This window comes from Harpegnathos saltator, unplaced genomic scaffold (assembly GCF_003227715.2).
Source record: "Harpegnathos saltator strain DR-91 unplaced genomic scaffold, Hsal_v8.6 scaffold60, whole genome shotgun sequence".
In the NCBI taxonomy this organism is placed as follows: domain Eukaryota; kingdom Metazoa; phylum Arthropoda; class Insecta; order Hymenoptera; family Formicidae; genus Harpegnathos; species Harpegnathos saltator.
The window spans coordinates 37,342-57,051 of NW_020230427.1; the positions used below are offsets into that span (position 1 = coordinate 37,342).

The following is a 19,710-nucleotide window of genomic DNA, read 5'->3' on the forward strand; positions in this document are numbered from 1 at the left end:
GATAGAAACTTGATGGCTTTGAGGCTTCGAGGTAGTTTATAAGTCATCGATGAAATTTCGTCGCCAACTGTCGAAAAATGTGTATCAGACAGTACGTGTTGCATCGATCAAAATTGAGCCTAAACACTCAATATTTGAGTGTTTCTTTTATAAGAGTTTTATATTAGTTAATCTAATATTAGATTTGAAATGTTATCGTTGAAATGTTATGTTTGTTTTACAAGAATATTGTTTTACAAGAAACAATTGTACAAGGAAAAAAACGACTACAAAATAAAAAAGATATAACGTTACATACAATTTATATAAAATATTTGTCAATCATTTTTACTTCCTATAAGTATAAGCAATTTAGTTTTCTACGATATATTCACATCTTTTAATTCGGATTTTTCTATCTTTATTCTAAAATATTATAACTGTTATATTTTGAAAATTAAATATTTTTGAAAAAAATGTTTCACACAAAAGTTGTATGGTTTCAAGGGGGACATAAAATAACTATATAATTTTGTTTACAGATGGCTTTCAAGATATTCACTGATCATTACTTTTCTTAGACGGAAACTCTAATTTTTTATTATATCATCTTTTTCTACCAATTAATTTTAATAATTTTGTCTGAAACATTTTTTTATTTGCCTAATATTTTTTGAGATATTTAAGGAAAATTTGATAATTTTTTTTAATATTTAACTTACGATATCTCGCTATTTGTCGGAAAAAAGTGCTTTTAGACTTTTTTACCCTGTTTGGTTTCAAGAATATATTATTACAATAGTGCCTTGACTTTTGTTAATTTGAGGATTTTGGAATTTCCAAAGGTTGATAAGTTAATAAAAGTTAGGGCACTATTGTAACAATATATTCTTGAGACTAAATAGAGTAAAAAAGTCTATTATTTTTTCTTTCGACAAATAGTTAGTGAGATATCGTAAATTAAATATTGAAAAAATTATCAAGTTTTCTATAAATATCTAAAAAAAATATTAGGCAAATAAAAAAATATTTCAGACAAAAATTATTAAAATTAACTGGCGATAAAAGATGATATAATAAAAAATTGGGGTTTCTATTTAAAAAAAATAATGATCAGAGAATATCTGAAAGTGGCGCCATTTGTAAACAAAATGCTATCGCTGTCTTATATCCCCCTTCAAATTAAACAACTTTTGTCTGAAACATTTTTCTTTAAAATATCGCGTTTATAAAAAAATCGGATGGCGCGGGTGGTCTGTGACACCCTGTATATACAAGGTACTTCAAAAATAGTTGACCAAACTTCAAGAACATATTCCACTTATTGTAAGGATGAAAAGAAGTCATATAAACATGAGTTCGGAAACTCTTCCTTTCCAAGTTATAAACTTTCTTATTTACTTTATTTACAGTCTTTACTTTACTTTATCAACGTTTGAACTGTAAAAACATTTCATTATATAAATTGCTGAAAATGATTTCCTTCCTTTTGATGCATGCCTCGCATCGACGTCGCATGGAATGTCGAAGACATTAAAAAATTCCCGGAGTATTTCATATTTTGTCACACGAAGCGATAATACGATTTCGGAGTACTTTCACGGTAGCAACAGGAGTATCATAAACGAGAGTTTTTTTTCAAAATGTCCCGATAAATAAAAATCCAAAGGGTTTAAATCGGGAAATCATACAGGCCAAGCGCTTGGTCCTCCTCTACCAATCCATCTATTGATGTAATTATTATTCAGGAACTCTCGAGTAGTGCGGCTGAAAACTGTGCTCGAAATCTATTATGCATGAACCACATTTGATTGCGTATTTGTAGTGGAAAGTCTTCTAATAATATAGGGAGTTGCGTTTCCAAAAATTGTCTGTAGTTGTTACCATTAAGTGTAGGTGGAAGAAAAATTTATCTAAGAAGGAAATCTTCAATAATACGTACTAGCCCATACACTGCATGAAAACTTATGCTGATGCTGAAATTCAATAACACCATGCGGATTTTTGTATGACCATAGATGATTATTATGATAATTTATTATAGCATCCTGCGAAAAATTTGCTCCGTCTGTGAAAAGTATCGACACATATTCATATGCTAACCTATACATTTCACTGTATATGTTATTATATATTTCTCGCGACATTTTATAATGTGCATTTCGATGTTTACGTAATTCCGCTTTTTCTTCACATCAAAATTTTTCTAATTCCATTTTATTTGCGCTTACGTAAGACAGCTAAGAGGAAAAGTTGACATCACGTCGTTGCATGTAACATATTACGTTTATTAACATACCAACTATATGATATACGTCAGTCTCGGTGTAATTAATCGGTCGACGATTAGGAAACGTAGCCACTTCTACGACTGTTATATACAAGCTATAAAAATTGAGTAATTGATTGGAAATCGAATTGATAACGTAGAAACGATGCAAGGTCACGATATGTGTCACGTGAGATTGTACGATTTTTTCTCAATAAATTGCGATTGTGCTTGTTCGAAATTGCGTGAAATGCAAAATTAAGGAGAGAGAAAGAGAAGTCAAGGAAATTCCCTTGCTACAGTTGTTTGTATGCGGTAACAAACGTTGAACATGTTTTCACGAGTAAAATATGTCACTTTCACTAGGAACAATCACTTTCTTCTCTATTGTGCAATTTTCACTACATTTCTAGATTTTTATTCAAACAATGTCAGAAACATGAAATAATAAGTAAGAAACGGAAGATGCGACTCACAATAACGGTAAGAAAGACATGTTTACACTTGACAATTTATTAGAACAGTACACTTTGGAAAAGTTGAACATATTATTATTGGGGCAGATCAGAGTCACTTTTAAAACAACAAATTCGAATATGCTGATCGGCTATATACGATTACGAGCAACTCTAGTAGACAAATATTCTTGTATTCCACGCTCGTTCCCAGACAATGGAATGCAAAGCAGTCAGCCTCTCGTATCAAGAGGTACGGTAGTGCCTCGCCAAGTTCAAGTGCAACGAAGTTGCATCCAGACGGCGCGAGGTACACCGTGCCTATATTACGTGAAACTACAAGTTGAAACGAAGTAAATAAAATATATTTAATGCAAAAAATATTGGCGCGGTTGCACCAATACTCATATCTCAGCAATGGTTAAACCGATAGAGGTTTTTTCAGTCCCGATCGATTTGGTCTTAAAAAATAGGAAGAAAAGTGTTCTTGTGTTTTTTGTGTACGTTGTCTCTACGGAGGTATTTTAAAATAAAGTTCGAATCACGGAAAATTTCGATTCAGTAAGAAAGTGAGAAACACAAGACGCACAGGAATGGGGATATGTGTGCATCTCGTTTTTTCGACACCAGAAGCGTTACAAGCGCGCTGAAGAAGCAGATAGTAGCTTGTACGAGTGGGCAAGAGAAAGAAAGAGTTAGAGAGAGAAGAATATGCTACAATAGAATACAGGAGAAGATAATGTGCGAGAGAGAGAGAGAGAGAGAGAGAGAGAGAGAGAGAGAGAGAGAGAGAGAGAGAGAGAAGAGGGAGAGGAAGAGGGAGGGAGAGAGAGGGAGGGAGAGGGGGAGGGGAGGGAGAGGGGGGAGAGGGATGGGGGGAGAGGGAGAGAGGGAGAGAGAGAGAGAGAGAGAGAGAGAGAGAGAGCATAATGTAAAAAATCTTGATGCGACTGCACCAAAAACTATATCAAACTAAAACTTATTTAATACATATATGACAGCATTTATTATTTATATTATATTTATATTTAAATTTATTATTATATTTATATTTAAATTTAATATACAATATATCATATTATTAATATTCGATACATTCGAATATTATCTTGACATACTTATTTTAAGAATATTTTACATTAGACTGTATTTATAAGGAAATTGTTTACATTTTACTATTGCATGAGCTTTAGACATTTTAATATTAGAAGAATGTTTCACCGATAAATGATGTGATACATGTTTCATATATCCACACGATGAATATATGAAATAAAATATATTAATAGCTTGCCCGCATCACAAATTTATCATTAGTTTTTGGTGCAACCGCGCCAATATTTTTTGCATTAAATATATTTTATTGCATTATACAATTAATTTGTTATAATAATAAATAAAATAACCATATAACTCAGTGTTCTAGTTATTCTTACGTGTACAAACTTATTACTTATATAACGGAAATAATGAATTACATTGCCCAAAGATATACGCTCAGATGCGGTACGATGCACAATACTAAAAGCGCAAACATTGTCATTCATTTTGAATAAAGAATTAATTATATTATATTCATATATATATGTCAAGTTTCTCAGTGGGCGCTACTGTTTTAATATATCACTTCTTTTGTATAGTAGAACAATGTTGTACAGTTTTATTATAGTTAAGTTTTACTTGTAAAAATTTATGTTACGTACATATATATCTTGAAAAAAAAAATAATATGAATTTGATATTTCTAAAAATAACAATACTTGTTGCGCGTATACTAGGCACTTTTTTCATCTTTTTGTTTAAAAAGGTAAATTTTATTCCCCAGACCTGGCTTCTTCTGATTATCATTTGTTTCGGTCCGTGTAGCCTTGCTGAGCAGCATTTCACTCCATATGAAGATATTAAAAATTGGCTTGAGCACTGAATGGCTTCAAAAGAACTGGAGTTCTTCTATTGTGGAATCCACTTATTATGTAAAAAGTGAGAAAAGGTTATAGCTAACAACGGGCATTACTTTGAATAAACTATTTTTTCTGTTTCTCATGAAACACTAGTCTTTCATTTCACAGAAAAAAAAGGCGGAAACTTATTCAAGCATCCAATAGAAATGCCAGTTATGTATAGTACGTCTATAGAGACCTGTGAACATGTGTATGTATGTGAAATGTAATATATTTATCGCTTCTTTCGCATACGTATTTAAACAGCTTTTATAAAGCATATTGTTCTTCTTAGGCAAGGTTTTAACGAGATTCTTATAATTATTATGGGATGTCACCAACATTGGCAGAAAACAAAGTTTAATCTAACAAATGCACATAGGCACATGTTGTTTTATTGAAATTGTAAAACATGTGGAGTGTAAACTACTGACATTTGTTCTATTAATTGCTACTTTATGACATGTTCGCTTTAAGCGAGCATACTGCTTTAAGTAAGATTGAATAATATGGGTTGATATCGTAAGGTTAGATTAATAGTTAGAGACTGCAGTCTCGAAGAAAAGTGACAGATCCTGTTATTAAATCTGAGAATACTCAATTTTTGACAATGGATATTCCAAATCTGTCCTGTACGATTTCTTAAAATGTACTACTAATTCTGTAATATGAGTAAAAGTTACATAACAAGTTATATAACAGGTGCATGTCATATTGTGTTTTTCTGCTGTTAGTAATAAATCAAGATATATGTGATTTTATACTTTCTGTATAGATTTTTTTATTTCTTTATATAAATTATATAAAAACGCCTTTTTATTTCATTTATAAAATTCCACTAATAAATAGCGCTAATCGCTTTTTATAATATTATTTCTTCTATGTTGTTTCGATTATTCAACCTAGAGTTAATAGTACAAGGAAGCTTTGTTCCTTTAAAATCGTAAAGATTTGTTGTATTGTATTGTATTGTATTGTTAACGCATTAATATTTAGTTCGGATTAATTTGTAAAATCTCTTAGATATTTCAGCCTATTTCCATAAGTTGCACTTGGATTGACGATTCATTGGACTGTTTACTGAGCAGTTATACACTTTAGAGAAAGATACAAAGTTAGACGCAGAGCCGATCGTACGAAATCTTGGAAATGTGTGAACGTCATTGTTAATATAATCTTCCTCATAAAAGTTTCTTGATGTTCCACACCATGCCTTTAAAATACAGTTTTTTCATATATATACAGGGTGTTTGAAAGCTTATCATATAGACGAAAGTTGGAGATAGATTAGGTGTAGTCGAGAAGAAAAGTCATGTACCATAATGTCAAATTGGCAATAATTATCGAGTTATTAATTGAAACATGTGAGCCAATGTGCGCGTAGAGAGCGCTGGGCGGCCGCTTCTTGTCGCTTGTACTCGCTCGCTCGTTGTTCGTGCTCGCTCCTCGTCGCGCGCGCTTGCCTCTTGTCACTTACAGTTGCCTCTCGCCACGCGCGCTCGCTTATCGACGCTCGTTGACTCCGCCTATACCAAATATCTACGTGCTTACCGCGGCAGCCTACCGTTCTCTACGTGCTCATTGGCTCACATGTTTCGATTAATAACTCGTTAACTATTGCCAATTTGACATTATGGTACATGACTTTTCTTCTCGGCTACACCCAATCTATCTCCAACTTTCATCTGTATGATAAGCTTTCAAACACCCTGTATAATAAAAGATTATTATGGTTGATTTCACAATGATAAATTTGAAGAATTCACCTAAGTAAATTTTCCTGATATGTTAATATATTTACCTATAAGTTATTCGACTTACATTTATATAGGACAAAAAGAACAATTGTTCGTCAGTTACATTCGTTAATCCTGGCAATTTCGGTTGTGGTCCCGCAGTTAGCAAGAGTCTTTTAAATGTTGCGAAGGCAATTTCGAGGCCAGTATTGTCAGCGACATTTTCGTTCCTTGTAAGTAGGCCATTTACCTAAAAATAAATAGAAAAGTATGCTCATTGTACATATTTTTCCTTCTCTAAATTTAGAGAACGTTACAATTTCTAGTTAGATAAAACAGATCGAAAGTATGGTATATAAATTTGTATTGTTTTCTCTTTCTCTTTCTCTCTTTGGATTTGCCAATAAATAAATTTAATATAAACTGCCGCAATTATGAGTACATACTCGTTCTTCATATCCGTCTGTTCTTATTATTGTGAAATTATTATACTGATCCACAAAGCACTTTAGTCTTTCCTTGTAAGCTTCATTCATTTTCTTAGAATGTTGTGAATATTTATTGCCGAACTTATCGTGTTGCATTCCTATACATTTTACGTACAAAATTTATAAGACGATAATGCATTGATTAATAATAGACTAATGGACTATGAGCATTTGTCAAAACTAACCAGTAGTATCAAAACTGTGCGTAAGCTCGTGTCCGATAACCGTACCTACACTACCGTAGTTAAACGCACTGAAAAAATTAATTACGGATGAAACTTTTTATCCTTTAATTTAAAGTATTTTATATTTTATTCACTCACAGCGGCATGCCGGGAGCAAAATACGGATCCTGGATCTCAGAAATTGGTACATCTGAAAGCAACAAAGTTAAATTTGTTAGTGATAAAATGGCGTCGCATTAAAAGTATTATGCTAATGCTATTATATGTGTATATATATACAGGGTGTTTGATAGTTGATCATGCAGACGAAAGTTGGAGATAGATTGGGTGTAGCCGAGAAGAAAAGTCATGTACCATAATGTCAAATTGGCAATAGTTACCGAGTTATTAATTAAAACATGTGAGCCAACGAGCGCGTAGAGGGCGGCCGCAGTAAACACGTAGCCATTTGATACAGGCGGAGTCAGCGAGTGGCGATAGGCGAGCGCGCGTGGCGAGGGGCAACGTAAGCGACAAGAGGCGATCGCGCGCGACGAGGAGCGAGCGAGCTTTTTCTTTATAGCTTTTTTCTTATAGCTTGCTCGCTCCTCGTCGTTCGCGCTCTGCGCGCGTACTGCGGTCGCCCTCCGCTCTCTACGCGCTGGCTCACATGTTTTAATTAATAACTCGATAACTATTGGCAATTTGACATTATGGTACATGACTTTTCTTCTCGGCTACACCCAATCTATCTCCAACTTTCGTCTGCATGATCAGCTATCAAACACCCTGTATATAATCAAATAATAAAAAAAGTACTTATTCCGTTACTCGATTGGTCATAGTAGGAATTTTTATCTAGAGGGAAATAAAACCATCTGCAATAATATTTCTTACATTATCAATGTTGAAAGCTTGTATAATATTTAATCTATCCGAGGGATTAAAAGTAAATCATTTACTATATTATATAAATAGACTTACTCATATTTATTCACAGGTTTTCGAAATTCCTTGAGAAATCTTCTCAATTCGTATATCACGACTGTTAAAACGTTTTTGAAATAATTCTGTCCTATCTGGAACTAGAAACACATACATTTGTTTGGTTTTTAATGTTACATTATATTTTTTTAATATTACGTTAATAACGTGCATTGAATTTCCTACTCCTTCGTAACGTTTGATGAGTGCAGTTTGATTATTGTACCATTCGGGATGACCAATTAATTGTACCAAATTATCTATTTTGGATACTATAAATTCCTTCGTATTATTATCCATCCACTTTGAATGTAATGTATGTTTTTTCAGTTCTGTTTTTATTTCCTCAATCATTTCAATTACCTACAGCACATTAATGCAAAATTCTTTCGTTTGTTATTTACTTTAATATCTTATTTATAAACATTTTTGACAAAAAGAGAAATTTTAGGATCATACAGCTTTTATATTATGTGTTATATTGTAGTTCTTAACATAAAGATAAGACAAGGCGTTTTGGAATGGTATTTCCTGAACACATGTTTCCCATCTATAAAATAAATAAAAATATGTTTGGACGTCTCTGAGAATTATATTAAAGTTACAATTTACTAAGTATCGTGACTTACCGAGGTTTTTGTTCGGTTACATTGTATTTTTCATGGGTTGATTTGAAATCAATGTCTCTCACACTTTTGGTCAGAAACGGCACAAGTTTACGTACAATATCCCATTGTACGAAATTCACTGTGAAGAAAAATCGAACATTAAAATGTTATTTTAACATATTTCTTTTCTTATACATCATTAATATTTTACCAAGTATACGAGGCGATGTTGCGTCTAACAAATATGCCAATTTGTGCAGAAGCTTTTTGTTATATACATTCACAGGTTCGGAAGCGTTAATACTCACATTAACACTGTTGTAAACAGATTGTAACGTCTGTAACCAATTAATCTGAAAAAAATTTTGTGGTATCGTAATGAACTTGTAATCGTAATGTAATTGTAAAACAACAATTATTCTCTTGTATCATCAGTATTATTACCACAATTTTGATATAATATGTATGTATATTATTACTATATTTATGTAAAATTTTGTTCTCTATATTCGACGAGTACTTATTTGTTCGTAAAGAGTGTAGCTAAAATTGAAGAATTCCTTTACCTTCGAAGTGGTATTTTCCGTTTTTGCAAGATCGTAATACTCTTGTAATTCTGAAATCGTCATTTTGGTACGATTTATCTCCAGTCCTTTAAAAACGTTTTCATATGACTTTCTAATGATCTGTGAAAGATAAGTCGTACGTTTATTCCGATTCGTTTATTTTATTAGTTATGGTTTTATACATGTATAGTATTAATAGGCAGAGTGTAATATTAACATGGAATAATTACATTAAAATTATTTACAAATAATTACATCTTTAAATTTCTCTTCGAAAAGGAATAAATCTTCTATTTCCTTGTCCATTCTGTTTGTATTTATCTTAGCTCCTTTGTATTTGGCAAAAGCTTTTATTATCTCTTCCATTTTAGTTAGATCCGGATTCGAGAACAACACTCTTTCTGAATAAAGTTTGTTTTCGGTAAGAGATATTTTATCTATATTTATCTATAATCATACATATTTTAATTGTTTACATATTAGTTATGTTAATATTAAGCATTCATTTACTTCGGCACGTATAGATCTAGTCTGTCTAATACGAACGTGTCCGATATAAATTGAAAAGTATTTATCATAACAAAATAAGCCAAAAAGATATGTTCCATTCGATTAATATTAAAACGCTTGTTAAAAATATATATGAACCATATATCTGTAGTATACGTGCATGTATGATTAGATAAATAAAAAGATACCATAAGTATATTGTAGTTTGAATTTTCATCATCAGGTTCATAACTAATATCAACAAAACTGCTAAAGCCAAAAATCGGAATGTAAGCATTATCGATATCTTGCCAAGTATAATTCTCCAAGTTTGTGCCTTCATTCTCCATTATAATTGGCCATCCACCGGTCGCATCTAACATTGTCATCATAGGTTCGAGTCCTTCCTTCTCGATCGCATCTGCAGTACCATAGATATAAAGTTATTGCGTTTGTAAACGTATTTTCGGAATTCAAAATTAATTCAATTACGTTATAGAATCGATTAAATGTTTGATATTAAAAATGACATCAAGAAATGCAAAGTTCATACCTTCGTCCATGCATGAGCGATAATATTGCTTAAGCTTTCGTATAGGCGGCAATTTGTCATGTTTGCTTCGTTCTTCCAATAATTCTTCAAGATAAATAAAAAATGAAAGATAAATAGTAGCATACAAAGACGATGCTTATTTTTAGACATTTCTTGACATTGGCAGATCGAAAAGAAAATCTTGTTCGAAACAATAATTGTTTTTAAGTATTCTTGCGTAAGAGATACATTCAGTTTTAATTACACGTTTCTACACGCATTGTCGAGCCGCATACCTTTCAGACGTCGATTAATCTTCATAATATACACCTTATCCGTATTCCAATATAATGCACTGGGGGGCATAGGATTGTTTGCTGCCCATGAACCGCATCCATAATTATAGAAATTATCACAAGGATCGGAAGAATAGTTGATACCACGTTGAATCATCTGTCCTGTATCCGAGAAGTAATATAATATTACACCACCTTTCCCGATATAATGTAATTTAAATTTTTATTAAATTATCATTAATCATTAATAATTAATTATTTTGCAACGTGCATTTCGATGTTTACATAGTTTCGCTTTTTTTAAACATAATACGAAATTTTCATAATTCTATTTTATTCGTATGTAAAACAGTTAAGAGGAGAACTTGACGTTACGTCACACACATTATTGTTACATGTAACATACATTCATTAACATACCAACTGTGTGACACGCATCAGTCTCGCATATGGTGTAATTAATCGGTCGACGATTAGGGAACGCAGATACTTCTACGACTGCGATGCACAAGCTGTAAAACCAGAATAATTAATTCCTAGAAATCGAATCGACGGCGTAGAAACAATGCAAGGATATACGTGGCACGCGAGTTTGTGTGATTTCTTTTCAATAAATTGCGATTGCGCTTATTCGAAATTGCGTGAAATGCAAAATTAAGGAGCCTGAAAGAGAAATCAAGGGAATTTCTTTGTTACAGTTATTTATGCACGGTAACAAACGTTGAACATGTTTTCACGAATAAAATATGTCATTTTCACAGGGAACAATCACACTTTCTTTTCCATTCTGCAATTTTCACCACACATTTATAAATTTTTATTCTAACAATGTCAGAAACATGAAATAACAAGTGAATAACGGAAGATGGAACTCACAATAACGGCAAGAGAGACATGTTTACACTTGACAATTTATTAGAACAGGACACTTTGGAACAGTTAAACACATTATTTTTGCGGCAAATTGGGATCACTTTTGAATCAATAAATTCGAGCGAACTGATCAGCTATGTACCATTACAAACAACTCTAGTAGTAATGTTCTTGTTTTCCGCGTTCGTTCTCAGATGGTGAAACACAAAGCAGTGAGCCTCTCGTATAGGTTTTATCTCGGGAGATTTATATCGTATTATGTAAAGACGGCATAATTACAAACGTGTAGTAAGAGATGAATCATGCCAATCACTTACGATGATAAATATAACAATGACGAAAACGAGAAAAAACAGTGGTTGTACGTGTTCTCTTTAAAATTTTGGTTAAATATGAGTAGTTTATGGTTTCTAAACAAAAGCGTTTTATAATAATATATTAACACGTCTGCTTTTTAAACGGAGGCAAACGCATGACATGCATGTCAATAGAGAGAGGAAAGCGTTTAATCGAAATATATTGTAATCTAATGTATTAGCCATTTTTCTAGAAATTTTGATTGCTAATGTATAAAATTTAAATAAATAATACATGGGTGACTGTTTTACAGTAGTTTGTTACACTTTGCTTTTTGATCTTATTATTGGTTAAACTACAAGATCTAGTGGTTAATTTTTTCTGTCTTTTGACAAATTTAAATTTTTATTAAAAATTAATAGAACAAGATTAATCAATGAAATATTCTCCGTTGTTATCAATGATCTTACGCTATTTACTGCTCAATTGCCGAAACCTATCGCGATAGAAATTTGGTGGCTTTGAGACTTTGAGGTAGCTTATACTATAAAGTTATCGATGAAATTTCGTACGTTGCCAACTGTCGAAAAATATGTATCAGACAATGAGTCGACCGAAACAAGTGAATATCTGATGGAAGCAAGTCTGGAGAATACGTAGCGTGGGAAAACTTCCCAGCCTAAGAAGGTTTCCTTTGTGGTTTCTGCTGTATGCGGTTTAACATTGTCGTGTAGCAGGATGTCTTCACGGCTGCTTTGCCTAGTAAATGGTCTTTTTTTCTCAATTGCATCGCACAAATGTATCAATTGTTCTTGCAAATCTCTACTTTAATAGTTTTCGAAGAGCTTATGGTACAACATATTCTTCGGGTCCTACTATATACAGAGAGGAACTTTTCTTCCGAAATGTTTGGGTTTTGTTATCGACATTGTCGGTTGATCAAGGTCTACGCATGATTTTTTACGATTTTGCGCAAAGAATCTTGTTTTTTGTTGTCTGGCGAGCAAGGTAATGCATATGGCCAATCGGCGAGTAGTCTCGAAGAAAAGTGACAGATCCTGTTATTAAATCTGAGAATACTCAATTTTTGACAATGGATATTCCAAATCTGTCCTGTACGATTTCTTAAAATGTATTACCAATTATGTAATACGAATAAAAGCTACATGACAAGTGCATGTCATATTGTATTTTTTTGCTGTTAGTTCAATAAATCAAGACAGACGTGATTTTAGACTTTTTGTATAATTTTTTATTATTATTTCTTTATAAAAACGCCTTTCTGTTTTATTTATAAAATCCCACTTATAAATAGTGCTAAGACAAAATCAAGACAAAATTTTATATAATATTATTTCTTCCATGTTGTTTCGATTGTTCAACCAAGAGTTAATAGTATAAGAAAGTTTTAAAGTTTCTTTAAAATCTTACAGGTTGTTATATTCTTAACGCGTTAATATTTAATTCGGATTAATTTGTAAAGTTTTTTCGATATTTCAGCCTATCTCCATAAGTTGCACTTGGATTTACGATTCATTGGGCTGTTCACTGAGCAATTAAACGCTTTAGAGAAAGATATCATATTAGCCGCAGAGCCGACTATACGAAATCTTGGAAATGCGTGAACGTCAGTGTTAATAGAGTCTTCCTCGTAAAAGTCTCTTGATGTTTCACACCATGCCTTTAAAACACAATTTATATGCATAATTTATATAATAAAAGTTTATAATAATTGATTTCACAATGATAAATTTGAAGAATTCGCACCCAAGCAAATTTTCCTTATATGTTAATATATTTATAAGATATTCGACTTACATTTACGTAGGATAAGAAAAACAATTGTTCGTCAGTGAGATTCGTTAATCCTGGCAATTTCGGTTGTGGTCCTGCAGTTAGTAAGAGTTTTTTAAATGTTGCGAAGGCAATTTCGAGGCCAATATTGTCAGCGACATTTTCATTTCTTGTAAGTAGGCCATTTATCTAAAAATAAGCAGAAAAGTACGCTCATCGCACATATTTTTCCTTCTCTAAATTTAGAGAACGCTAAAATTTCGAGTTAGATAAAACGAGTCGACGATATCGTGTATAGATTTGTATTGTTCTTTTTGGATTTGCCAATAAATAAATTTAATATAAACCGTCGTAATTATGAATACATACTCGTTCTTCATATCCGTCTGTTGTTATTATTGTGAAATTATTATATTGATCCACAAAGCACTTTAGTCTTTCCTTGTAAGCTTCATTCATTTTCTTAGAATGTTGTGAATATTTATTGCCGAACTTATCATGTTGCATTCCTATACATTTTACGTACACAATTTATAAGACAATAATGCATTGACTAATAATATACTAATGGATTATGAGCATTTGTCAAAACTAACCATTGCTATCAAAACTGTGCGTAAGCTCGTGTCCGATAACCGTACCTACACTACCGTAATTAAATGCACTGAAAAAGTTAATTACAAATGAAACTTTTTGTCTTTTAATTTAAAGTACTGATAATATTCTTTTATATTTTATATTTTATATTTTATTCACTCACAGTGGCATGCCGGGAGCAAAATACGGATCCTGGATCTCAGATATTGGTATATCTGAAAGCAATAAAGTTAAATTTGTTAGTGATAAAATAACATCGCGTTAAAAATATTATGCTAATGCTATATATATATATATATAATTAAATGGAGAAAAAAGTACTTATTCCGTTACTCAATGAGTAATAAAAAGAATTTTTATTTAGAGGGGACTCAACCCATCTGTAATAATATTTCTTACATTAATAACATTGAAAGCTTGTATAATATTCAATCTATCTGATTGAGACTAAGCCATTTATTACCCAAATAGCACACGGACGTCCACTGGACGTCCGTTATATGTCCATTCTTTTTTACAAAAGACATCCATAAGACGTACGTTTGTCACAACTTCGGACATGGACGTCCGATGGACGTACATCGGACATCCTACAGATCCGATGTCCAATAAGGACATCCTCTTACATCCAATTTATGTCCACAGACGTAAATCGGACATACGGACATAAATTGGACGTGAAATGTACATCCATTAGATGTCCGGTGCTGTCTGGGTATATTATACGAATAGACTTACTCGTATTTGTTCACAGGTTTTCGAAATTCTTTAAGAAATCTTCTCATTTCGTATATCACGACTGTTAAAACATTTTTGAAATAATTCTGACCTATCTGCAACTAGAAACACATACATTTGATTAGTTTTTAATGTTACATTATAATTTTTTAATATTACGTTAAAAACGTGCGTTGAATTTCCTACTCCTTCGTAGCGTTTGATGAGTGCAGTCTGATTATTATACCATTCGGGATAACCAATTAGTTGTATCAAATTATCTATTTTGGATATTATAAACTCCTTCGTATTATTATCCATCCACTTTGAATATAGTATATGATTTCTCAGCTCCGTTTTTAGTTCCGCAGTCATTTCAGTCGCCTAAAGTATATTAATACAAAATTATTTCGTTTGTTATTTACTGCAATGTCTTATTTATAAATTTCAGGAAAGAGAAAGATTTTAGGATCATACAGCTTTTATATTATGTGTCATATTGTACTTCTTAATATAGAGATAAGATAAGACGTCTTGCAACGGTATTGCCTCAACGCAAGTTTCCCACCTATAAAATAAATAAAAATATGTTTGGACGTTTCTGAGAATTATATTAAAGTTATGATTCATTAAATATTGATGTCTTACCGCGGTCCTTGTTCGGTTATATTGTATGTTCCATAGGTTAATTTGAAATCAATGTCTCTCATACTTTTGGTCAGAAACGACACAAATTGATATACAATATTCCATTGTACGAAATTCACTGTGAAGAAAAATCGAGCATTAAAATGTCATTTCAACAAATCTTTTTTCTTATACACCCATATTACCAAGTATACGAGGCGATGTTTCATCCAACAAATATGCCAATTTGTGCAGAAGCTTTTTATTGTATACATTCACAGGTCTGGAAGCGTTAATACTCACGTTAACATTGTTGTAAATAGATTGTATCGTTTGCAGCCAATTTATCTGAAAAGAATTTTGTTGAATCGTAATGAAACGTATTTGTAAGCGTAATGAAATTATAAAATCGCGTACAATATAATTATTCTCTTGCATTATCAGTATATTATTATTACGGTAATATTATATGATATTGAATTATGTGTGTATTTTAACATAATATATATATATATATTATATTACTATATTTTTGTAGAGATGCATATGTTTTATTTATATATGTTAAACGAATACTTATTTATTCGTAAAGGGTGTTACTATACTTGAAGAATTCCTTTACTTTAGAAGTTGTGTTTTCAGTTTTTGCAAGATCGTAATATTCTTGTAATTCTGAAATCTTCATTTTGGTGTAATTTTGCTTCATTTCTTTATAAGTTTCTTGATATGACATACTAAAGATCTGTGAAAGTTAAGCCGTGAGTTTATTCAGATTTATTTATTTTGTCAGTTATGGTTATGCATAGTATTAATATGCAAAGTGTAGTATTAATATAAAATAATTACAATAAAATTATTTAATAATAATTACTTGGTCCAATTTATCTCCAAAAAGGAATAAATCTTCTATTTCCTTGTCTATTTTTTCTTCATTTATCTTGGTTCCTTTGTATTTGGCAAAAGCTTTTATTATTTCCTCCATTTCAGTTAGTTCCGGATCCGGTAACGATATTTCTTCTGAATAAAGTTTCTTTTTAATAGAAGATGTCCCATCTATATTTATCTATAATCATATATATTTTAATTGTTTACATCAGTTATGTTAATATTAAGCATTCATTAACTTCGGCACGTATAGATCTAGTCTGTCTAACATGAACGTGTCCGATATAATTTGAAAAGTATTTATCATAACAAAATAAGGTAAAAATATATGTTCTATTCAATTAGCACTAAAACGCTTGTTAAAAATAGATGTGAACCATATATCTGTAATATACGTGCGCATATGATTAGATAAATAAAAAGATACCGTAAGTATATTGCGGTTTGAATCTTCATCATCAGGTTCATAATTAATCCCGAAAAAACTGCTAATGCCATAATTCTGAGTATAAGCATTATCGATATCTTGCCAAGTAAGATTCTCCAAGTTTGTGCCTTCATTCTCCATTATAATTGGCCACCCACCGGTCGCATCTAACATTGTCATCATAGGTTCGAGTCCTTCCTTCTCGATCGCATCTGTAGTATCATAGATATAAAATTATTTGTAAACACGTACTTTCGGAATTTATGTAAAATTAATTCAATCACATCATCATAGGATCAATTACACATTTGATATTAAAAATGATATCAAGGAATGCAAAGTTCATACCTTTGTCCATGCATGAGCGATAATATTGCTTGAGTTTTTGTACAGGCGGTAATTCGTCATATTTGCTTCGTTCTTCAAGTATCTCTACAAAATAAATAAAATATGAAAGACAAACAGTAAGATATAAGGACGATGCTTATTTTTAGACATTTCGTGATATTGACAGTTCGAAGAGAAAATCTGGTTCAAAACAATTGTTCTTAAATATTTTCGCGCGGACGATACATTTAGTTTTAATTAACACGGTCCTATACGCACCGCGTACCTTTGAGTCGTTGATTTATCTTCATAACATACACCTCATCTGTATTCCAATATAATGCACTGGGGGGGATAGGATTGTTCGCCGCCCATGAACCGCATCCATAATTGTAGAAATTATCACAAGGATCAGAAGAATAGTTGATACCACGTTGAATCATCTGTCCTATATGCGAGAAGTAATATTACCATCCCTCTTGGTACAATATAATTTAAATTTTTATTAAATTATCATTGATTATTAATAATTAATACAAAATTCAAACACTATTTGTATCCGTTATTATATATTTCTCGTGACATTTTGCAACGTGCTTTTCGATGTTTACGTACTTTCGCTTTTTGTCAAGCGTAACACGAAATTTTCCTAATTCCACTTTATTCGAGCTTACATAAGATAGCTAAGAGGAAAAATTGACGTCACATCGTTACATGTAACATGTTGCGTTTACAACATACCTACTGTGCGACACGCATCGGTCTCGCATACGGTGTAATTAATCGGTCGACGATCAGGAAACGCACCTACTCTTACGATTGCAATATATAAGCTGTAAAAACAGAGAGAATTATCTGTAAATCGTATCAACGGCGTAGAAACGATGCAAGAATACGTGTCGCGCGAGTTTGTACGATTTATTTTCAATAAAATTGTAATTGTGCTTATTCGAAATTGTATGAAATGCAAAATTAAGGAGAGAGTAAGAGAAATCAAGGAAATTTCCTTGTCACAGTCTTTTGTACGCGGTAACAAATGTTGAACATATTTTATAAAATATAAATATGTCACTTCCATAGGGAACAATCACTTTCTTTTCCATTGCGCAATTTTCACCAGATTTCTAAATTTTTATTCTAACAATGTCAGAAACATGAAATAACAAGTGGAAAGCAAAAGATATGACTCACAATAACTGCAAGAAAGACATGTTTACACTTAACAATTTATTAGAACACTTTGGAAAAGTTGAACACTTTATTTTTGCGGCAAATTGGAGTCACTTTTAGTTCAACAAATTCGAGCGAGCTGATCGGCTATATACGATTACGACCAACTCGAACAGAGAAATGTTCTTGTTTTCCGCGTTCGTTCTCAGATGGTAGAATGCAAAGCAGTGAGCCTCTCATATAGGTTTTATCTCGGGAAATTTGTACCGTATAATGTAAAAAATGGCATAATTAAGAAAGTGCAGTAAGAGATGAGTCATGCCAATTACTTGCGATGATAGATATAACATTGACGGAAACAAGGAAAAATAGTGGTTGTGTATATTCTTTCTAAAATTTTTGCCAAAAGATGAGTAATTCATTTTTTTTTAATCAAAAGCGTTTTAAAATAATGTGTTAACATGTCTGTTTTTTAAACGGAGACAAACGCATGACGTCATGTATATCAATAGGGAGAGGAAAGCGTTTTATCTAAGCATATTAATCTAATGTATTGGCCATTTTTCTAGAGATTTTGATTGCTATGGAATTTAAATAAATATATGGAATTTAAATAAATAATACATGGAGGAATGTTTTATAGTAGTTTGTTACACTTTGCCTTAAATGTTTTGATCTTGTTATTAGTTAAACTATAAAGTCTGGTAGTTAATTATTTTCGATTTTCGACAATTTTCAATTACTTGCGATTTTATTTAAAAGTCAATAGAACAAGATTAATCAATAAAATATTCTCTTATCGATGTCCTTATGCCATTTATTGGGCGGTTGCCGAATCCTATTACGATAGAAACTTGATGGCTTTGAGGCTATAAAGTCATCGATGAAATTTCATACGTGAACTGTCGAAAAATATGTATCAAATAATGCGTGTTGCATCAATTGAAACAAATGAAAATCTGATGGAGCCAAGTCTGGAGAATACGCCATGTGGGAGAACTTCCCAGCCTAAATATAAAAAGGTTTCCTTAGTGGTTTCTGCTATATGCGATTTAGCATTGTCATGCAGCAGGATAACTTCACGGCTGCCTTTTCCAATAAATGGCCTATTTTCCTCAATTGCATCACTCAAACGTATCAATTGCTCTTGCAAATCTCTACTTTAATAGTTTTCCAAGAACTCATGATACAGCACACTCTTCGGGTTCCACCATATACAGAGAAGAACCTTTTCCGAAATATTTGGGTTTTGCTGTCGACGTTGTCGGTTGACCAGCGTCTACAGATGATTTTTTACAATTTTGTGCAAAAATCTGTCTTTTTTGTTATTTGGCAAGAAAGATAATGCATGTGGTCAATCGGCGATTTTTATTGTCAGTGGTTAGCTCGCGTGGAACTCACTTCCCTTCTTTTTGTATTTTTCCCATATGATGTAAACGTTCGCAAATAGCTTTCTGTCTTACTCCCAGCTTTTCTGCAAGTTCTTGTTG

General features: G+C 32.1%; 2 protein-coding genes across 4 annotated transcripts; both read right to left on the bottom strand.

The window, feature by feature from the left end:
• Positions 1-5,456: 5,456 nt before the first annotated feature.
• On the bottom strand, positions 5,457-11,601 carry LOC105180627 (endothelin-converting enzyme 1-like). Of its 3 annotated transcripts, none has more exons than XM_025304337.1 (18): positions 11,522-11,601; positions 10,927-11,018; positions 10,507-10,668; positions 10,232-10,315; positions 9,888-10,099; positions 9,445-9,636; positions 9,190-9,309; positions 8,835-8,976; positions 8,645-8,762; positions 8,475-8,565; positions 8,202-8,378; positions 8,016-8,116; positions 7,851-7,909; positions 7,191-7,242; positions 7,053-7,120; positions 6,826-6,965; positions 6,465-6,629; positions 5,457-5,856 (listed from the first exon to the last, which is right to left on the bottom strand). In XM_025304337.1, exons 3-18 carry the CDS (start codon positions 10,661-10,663, stop codon positions 5,677-5,679), a joined length of 2,058 nt encoding a protein of 685 aa, XP_025160122.1. In that variant the 5' UTR covers positions 10,664-10,668; positions 10,927-11,018; positions 11,522-11,601; the 3' UTR covers positions 5,457-5,676. The 3 variants fall into 3 exon arrangements, with proteins under 3 accessions (XP_025160122.1, XP_025160121.1, XP_019695799.2); XM_025304336.1 differs by having other exon boundaries at positions 7,863-7,909; positions 11,383-11,601; XM_019840240.2 differs by having other exon boundaries at positions 11,383-11,601.
• A 1,356-nt stretch (positions 11,602-12,957) lies between these two features.
• LOC105180628 (endothelin-converting enzyme 1-like) lies at positions 12,958-18,423 on the bottom strand. Its single transcript, XM_011136820.3, has 18 exons — positions 18,242-18,423; positions 17,792-17,883; positions 17,337-17,498; positions 17,072-17,155; positions 16,724-16,935; positions 16,283-16,474; positions 16,034-16,153; positions 15,618-15,759; positions 15,433-15,550; positions 15,262-15,352; positions 14,992-15,168; positions 14,806-14,906; positions 14,389-14,447; positions 14,231-14,282; positions 14,067-14,134; positions 13,840-13,979; positions 13,495-13,659; positions 12,958-13,357 (listed from the first exon to the last, which is right to left on the bottom strand). The coding sequence occupies exons 1-18, from the start codon at positions 18,259-18,261 to the stop codon at positions 13,178-13,180; spliced, it is 2,175 nt and encodes a 724-aa protein (XP_011135122.3). The 5' UTR covers positions 18,262-18,423; the 3' UTR covers positions 12,958-13,177.
• Between the last annotated feature and the right edge of the window lie 1,287 nt (positions 18,424-19,710).